This window comes from Anas acuta, chromosome 17 (genome assembly GCF_963932015.1).
Source record: "Anas acuta chromosome 17, bAnaAcu1.1, whole genome shotgun sequence".
Lineage (NCBI taxonomy): Eukaryota > Metazoa > Chordata > Aves > Anseriformes > Anatidae > Anas > Anas acuta.
Window position 1 is genome coordinate 5,522,517 of NC_088995.1, and position 6,848 is coordinate 5,529,364.

Sequence of the window (6,848 nt, forward strand, 5' to 3'; positions counted from 1 at the left end):
CAGGAGCCCTGGGCTGACCCCAGCTGGTGGAGGAGAGGACGGGGAACATCTCCTCCAAGCAGTTCCCTGCAATGTTTTCCTTTGTGAGCAGCTAAACCCCGAAAGCTGTCGTTTCCCAAAGACTTCCAGGAAAATATATGACCTACAAACTGCCAGGGCTCTATTTCTCAGCCCGTGAGCAGCTGGGGCAGCTCGTCCCCGCACGGAGGGCCCCAGGAGTGCTGCAGGCAGGTGCCAGCAGCCCGTGTGGGTGCACCACGGCTGCTACATGGGCCAGCGGCAGCGCAGTTAAGCTCTGCTGAGCTCCCCAAGGTCAGCAGGGTTGTGCTTTGAGCTCTTCCCCTCGGCCAAAGAACATCAGAGCTGCGCTGCTGAGGGCTGCAGGCACCAAAGCCCTGGAGAAGCCGGAGCTGCCACCGGGGCCTTTGCAATGGGACGCAGGCAGGGGGTGAGGCTCGATCACCTCCCTTCAGCCGTGGCTGTAGGGGAGAAAAAAGCAAACAACCACACAACCTGCTTGGCTTTAGAGATGTTTGCATTTCCCGGTGAAGCGTATAAAAACAGCCTGCTCTGGCACGCCCCAGGTGGGGGCCCAGGGCGTGCAAAGAGGAACCACGAAGCCGCGCGGAGCTGCCAACGGGCGCCTCGGCTTTCTGCTCAGGACGCCCTGCAGGCCAGGACGCTCGCAGCCACCCCGGCGGGCTCAGGCTTCGGCCACGATCAGGTCCCTGGTGACTTGGAAAGCCGCGACGAGGGAGCTCAGCTGAACCTTCTCGCTCGTGCCAGCAGCCAGCCGGTACCTGTGGCAGGAGGCAGGGGGAGATTAAATGCTTGCAGCAGCACCAGCGCCCCGATGGAGCGAGCCAAGAGCAGGCAGACTCACTCGATATCTGCCATCTTGATCAGCAGCTGGATGCGGACCGAGGGTGGGAAATCGACTGCGGGAAGAAGGAGGTGGCGTGAGTTTGGGTGTTTTTTTTGGGGCGGCGAGCCAGGAGCCGGCCCCGCAGACCTCTACCTCTGTGCACAAACAGGTGGATCTCGGTCAGGATGTCCTGCAGGGCCAAGCCCTTCAGCGTCTTCAGCTCGGTGATTTCTGAGATGGCAGCGAGTGAAGGGGATCCTTAAACACGTTCCTTGCGGGATCCAACAACCCCAATGCGAGCGGGACCCTCCCCAGCGAGCAGCATGAAGCCAGCCCTACCCCAGCTGGAGCAGAAGGGTGGGAACCCATGGCAAAAAAAGGAGGATTTATGGCAACGGGGATAAAACCCAAGGCAGAAGGAAAAGGATACTGCGATAGGCGGTGGAGAAGTCCAGGTTGAGCATCCAGTCGAGGATGTTGGCGATGTCGGACTTGAGGGGATGCCCCGTGCAGGTGTAGACGTTCTCCTCCGTCACCTTCCCGAAGGCCATGGCGGTGCTCTGAGGAAGAGGAGGTGGAGGAAGGACAAAGAGCTCCCAGTTTGCAGGGCCCACCGAGGTGCCAGTTTACACGAGGTGCCACGCTCGCTTACCTGCAGGATGTTCAGGGCTCGGCGCATGTCACCGCTCGAGAGGGTCACCAGCGCCTTCATCCCGTCCTCGCTCACATCCACCCTGCAAGGCGAGGTGGGGGCTGCAGCGGGACCGGCTCAGCACCCCCGTGGTCTCCAGCCCCTGCGGCAGGAGCAGGGGGAAAGGGGGTGTATGGCAGAGCCCCCCCGGCTCACCCCTCCTCCTGTATGACGTGCTGCAGCCGGGGCACCATCAGCTCCGGGGTGAGGGGCCCGAAGCGGAATCGGGTGCAGCGGGACTGCAGCGCGGGGATGATCTTGGAGAGGTAGTTGCAGATGAGGCAGAAGCGGGTGTTTTCAGTGAACTTCTCGATCACTGCAAGGGAGGAGAGGAGCTGGATGGAGCCCCCGCAGCCTCGTACAATGGGGAAGGCTCAAGGGGTGCTGCGAAGCCCCCCCTGGGTGCCCCTCACCTCGCCTCAGGGCGTTCTGGGCGTCCTGGGTCATGGCATCGGCTTCGTCCAGGATGACGAGCTTGAAGCCTTTCCTGAGATGGGGCAGAAAGGGATGGATTTGGTCCCAACCCCCCTTCAGGAGCTGCCAGACTGGGGCTGGAGGTGCCTCCTCCTAGCACGGCCCCCAGGAACACTCCCAGCTCCCAAATCCCCACCACCCACCCCAAAACCACCCCCCGAAGGCACAGAGAAGCCTACTTGAAGATGGTCCTGGTGCTGGCGAAGCTCAGGATGGGCCCCCTGACGATGTCGATTCCCCGGTCGTCCGAGGCGTTCAGCTGGGGGGACAGAGGTAGCAGCGGGGGTGCAGGGGGGCTCTCCCTCTCACCCCAAAGCTGGGTGCCCCCCCCCAGGACACCCCTCCCTTTACCTCCAGCACCATGGAGCTGAACTCTCGGTCCCGGTAGAGCTGCCGGGCACACGCCAGGATGGTGGAGGTCTTGCCGGTGCCGGGGGGGCCATAGAGGAGGAGGTGGGGCAGGCGGTCCTCGCTGATGAACCGCTGGACTGGGGAGGGGGGTGCAGGGGGGTGGGTGAGGGGGGGGGTTCTGGGGATGGCCTGAGCACGAGGTGCGGCCACAGCATCCCTGGGGGGTACTGGTGGGGGGAATGGGGGGGTGCTGGGGGGATGGTGGGGGTGCTAGGGGGAATGGGAAGGTGGGTGGGGGATGAGAGGGTGGTGGGAGGGTGCTGGGGGGAATGAGGGGGTGCTGGGGGGGATCTGGGGGGAATTGGGAGGGGCTGGGGGGAATAAGGGGAATGGGGAGGGTGCTGGGGGCAATAAGGGGAATGGGGGGGTGCTGGGGGGAATGGGGGGGTTACTTGCGGGGGGTTACTTGGGGTGGTGGTGGGGTGCTGGGAGGGGTTGGGGGTGCTGGTAGGGGGGTGCTGGGGGGAATTTGGAGGGTGCTGGGGGGAATAAGGGGAACGGGGGTGTTGCTGGGCGGGGTGCTGGGGGAATGGGGGGTGCTGGGGGGGTGCTGGGAGGTGCTGGGGGTAATGGGGGGGTGCTGGGGGTAATGGGGGGTGCTGGGGATAATAAGGGGAATGAGGGGGTGCTGGGGGTAATGGGGGGTGCTGGGGATAATAAGGGGAATGAGGGGGTGCTGGGGGAATGGGGGGTGCTGGGGGGGTGCTGGGGGGGTGCTGGGAGGTGCTGGGGGTAATGGGGGGGTGCTGGGGGTAATGGGGGGTGCTGGGGATAATAAGGGGGAATGAGGGGGTGCTGGGGGAATGGGGGGTGCTGGGGGGGGGTGCTGGGGGTGCTGGTGCCCCCCCGCTACTCACTGGTGCTGAGGATGTCCCGGTGCGACACCAGCTCGGAGAGCTCCCTTGGCCGGTACTTCTCCACCCTGCGGGGGGCAGCGGGGATCAACCCGGTGCCCCGACCCCCCCATATCCCCTCCACACACCCCTCAGTCCCCTAAAAACCCCTCAAAACCCCCCCAAAAAACCCATCCCACCCCCACCGCCCGCCCTCACCAGGGCAGGTTCCTCCCGCCCGCCGCCGCCATCTTCCCCGCGGCGCCTCGCGAGAGCGGGGCCTGGGGGGGGGCCGCGTGTGGGGCCGGGGGGGTCGGGGACAGGGACAGGGACAGGGCTGGGGACAGGGACAAGGACAGGGACACGGCTCCGGGGGTCGCTGCTGGGGGGCTGCCCCCCGCTGCTGGGTATCTAGAGGGGATGGGGAAGGCCCCTCCTCACCCCCCCCCCCCCCCCCAGTCGGCAGCACCCATGGGTGCCAGGGGCCGGCTGTGGGGTGGGGTGGGGGCTACGGGGGGGTGGTTTGGGGTCTAGGAGACTTAAACCCAGCTGGATCGGCCGTGGGGGGTGCCAGGATGGGCCCCCCTCAGCTCCTGGGGCTGCCTGGCCCCCGTGTCTGTGGGGTGGGGGGCCGCGGGGAACAGCCTAAAGAGGCCGGTGGGGTGCTCGGGTGGCGTTTTGGGGTGGGTGGGGGAGGAAAAGGAGATGTTCTGGTGGGGGGGGAGACCGGGTTTCAAGAAGGCAACCCACCCACAGAAGCACTGGAATATGTATTGAGGGACAAAAATATACCAGGGACATCTTGTTGCCCCCCATGGAAGAGCTCCAGGTCTAATCCTATAGAAAACCTCAAACACGTGTGGGTTGGCAGCTGGACATGGGGTGTGAAATGTGGAGCTGGTGTTCACCTGGGGGGCTTCTGGCCCTTCAAACCCCAATTTTCCAGGCATTCCTCCCCCCACCCCACTAACACTACACCCACAGCCCAGGCTGAGCCCTGGAGGGGACAGGCACAGTTTGCTGTGGGGGGCACAGCTGCAGCCCCCCCGTGGTATTCCCCTATTTCCTCACCATATATCTCGTGGGTAACCTCAGCTGTGGGCTGACCGGATCGAATCCACAATATGTACCCGTATTTTTAAATTTATTTTGTAATTGATGGCTGCCCCCCTGGCTCCCCAAGGACGCTGCTTCGGGAAGGGAACCAGTGGGTGGGGGTCCCGGGGGGATTCCGGGGGGGCTGCGGGGATGGGGCTGGTGCCAAAAGGGTCTGGGCTCGCAGGGGGGCAGGAGAGGGGGGCACAGGTGAGCACGAGGTGTGTCGGGGCAAGCAGGTCCTGCTGGGAGCAGCTCCTGGTTAAGAAATGAAGCGGTTGGGGTTGCCCAGTAACAACGCTCACAGCTCGCCCGTTTACGAAATCCAGACCCAGTCGAGAAGGAAATGAATAATTCCAGCTGTCCGAGGCCGTGCCGGGGGAAAACACGCCTCAGCCCTGGTCCCAGGCCTGCTTTTACCTGGGGAAACCTGGTGTGGGGTGTGCCGCGGCGGCTCGGCACCTGCTTACCTTTTTGCCTCCCTGCATTTATTTTATTCCTATTTTATTCCTATTTTGTTATATATTGTATTGTATTTTCTTCTTCTCTTCTTCTTTTTTTCTTCTTCTCTTCTTCTTATTCCTTTTCTTCTTATTTCTTCTTTCCTTCTTCGCTCTTTCCTTCTTCATTTTATTACTTTCTTTATTCTTCCTTATTTTATTCCACTTTATTATTTTATTTTTTTTTTAAGGGACATCTACCAGGACTGTGGGTAATTTCCTGCTCTGGAAGCCACCGAAATGAGGGTGGAAGGAAGGGCAGTGGGTGCAGGGGGGCGTTTAGAGCCCCTTGGGACCCTCCCGTCCTCCCCCCCCTTGCTCTCGGCACTGGGGGCACAGAAATGGCCATGCTGCTGGCCGGGGTGTTTTAGGAAAAAAACATCTGCTGCTGCAAACCGTTTTGGTTATCGAAAGGCGTGTCCAACCACAGAAGCCATCAGGAGGGAAAATTTCAGCGGGGTTTATTTTTTTTTTAACCCGTGCCCCGTAAATGCCAGGAATTGCGCTGCAGTTTGAGCTTGGGTGGTATTTACGTCTCTGGCTGTTGCTGCCTTCAGAGGCTGCCTGCAGCCGGGGGAACGATCCCCTAATCCCAGAGGGAACCCCCCCAGAGCTGATATTGGCACCTCGTGGTGCCAAATATCCAAATATCTGCCCCGGGGTGGTGCAGCTCTGCCCGTGTTTCTGGCGTGCTCACCCAGCTCGTGAAAGAGCTGATCCATAGGGTGTGTGCCCACCTGTAGGGGCTCCTGGACAGCCCCGTACATCCGAGCTGCGGTGCTGTGGGGGTTGTGTTTTCATCGCTCCTATCTCGGGGTTCCCATAAAATCCCTCCGACCTGTTTATTGCCACCCCTAAAGGCAGAATCGCTGCTTGCAAGGGACCAGCTCGCCCATGAGGAGGAGGAAAGGGGACGCGTGTGCTCGTCCCAGCACGGGCTCCTCGGGTGAGCGTCTAAATTAAAGCTTCTCCTTGAACAAAGTGCCGACCGGCCCATTTCGGACCTCGTAACCTTCACCCTAACTCCTGCTAGGGGTGGCAGCAGGTGTAATTGCTGCACAGACCCCTTTGGGGTTAGCTTTGTGCTCCCCACGGGCTGGAGACGTCAGGCGCGGGTACCCCAGAAAGTGAAATACGTACCCGGAAAGTGGAAGCCCTGCGCAGGTGAATTATTTTGAATTGATTCTGCTCAGATTTGGGCCAAATCCCCTCCACGCCCCCCCTCCCAAATCCAGGAGGGGGGGAGCCCTGGGGTGCCTCTCCCCCTTCCCCATCCTGCAGCACAGCCCCCCCGTGGCACCCATCAAATTGGGCTTTTGGGGGTGCGCATCCCCTGCGCCCCCCCCCGCTGCTGCACCTGCTGCTCCTGCCCGCAGCGACGCACGGTGCTGCTGGCCTGGGGGTCTCTGAAACGGGACCCCCCCCGCTGTGCCAGAGCCCCCACTGCAGCAATATCTCCCCCCTTGTTGCAGCAGGACCCCCCCCATTGCAGCAGGACCCCCCCCCCATTGTATTAGGGCCCCCAGTATGGGAGGAGCTCCCAGTGCACCTGTGCCCCCATTGCACCATAGCCGCCAATTGCACTGTGCCCCCCCCCTTTAGACCGTGCCCCCCCCTTTACATTACAGCCCACCCTTAGACTATGCCCCCCCCCCATTGCACCATGACCCCCTCCTTTAGAATATCCCCCCCTCCCTTTGCAACACAGCCCCCTCCTGCCCCACGGCCCCCCCCCATGGCACTGCAGCCCCCGTTGCACCGTGCCCCCTGCATCACACCCATGCCCCCCCCCCCCTTTTGCAGAATCCTATAAACATTAAGGTTGGAAAAGCCCTCCAAGAAGGGTCCACCCACCCCCCCTACCACCAATATCACCCACTGGTGGTCCCCTCCTTGCACCATAGCCCCCCCATTGTACCTTGCCCCCCCCCACTGCATTGTGCTCTCCCAGTGTCCTGTGCCCCCCCCCATTGCCCCGT

General features: G+C 62.1%; 1 protein-coding gene across 1 annotated transcript; it reads right to left on the reverse strand.

Annotated features, from left to right (window-relative positions):
* Positions 1-517: 517 nt before the first annotated feature.
* RFC5 (replication factor C subunit 5) lies at positions 518-3,634 on the reverse strand. The gene is made up of 11 exons (XM_068653644.1): positions 3,494-3,634; positions 3,299-3,363; positions 2,382-2,518; positions 2,210-2,289; positions 1,970-2,043; positions 1,713-1,872; positions 1,518-1,599; positions 1,296-1,425; positions 1,019-1,096; positions 884-938; positions 518-800 (listed from the first exon to the last, which is right to left on the reverse strand). The coding sequence occupies exons 1-11, from the start codon at positions 3,523-3,525 to the stop codon at positions 704-706; spliced, it is 990 nt and encodes a 329-aa protein (XP_068509745.1). The 5' UTR covers positions 3,526-3,634; the 3' UTR covers positions 518-703.
* Between the last annotated feature and the right edge of the window lie 3,214 nt (positions 3,635-6,848).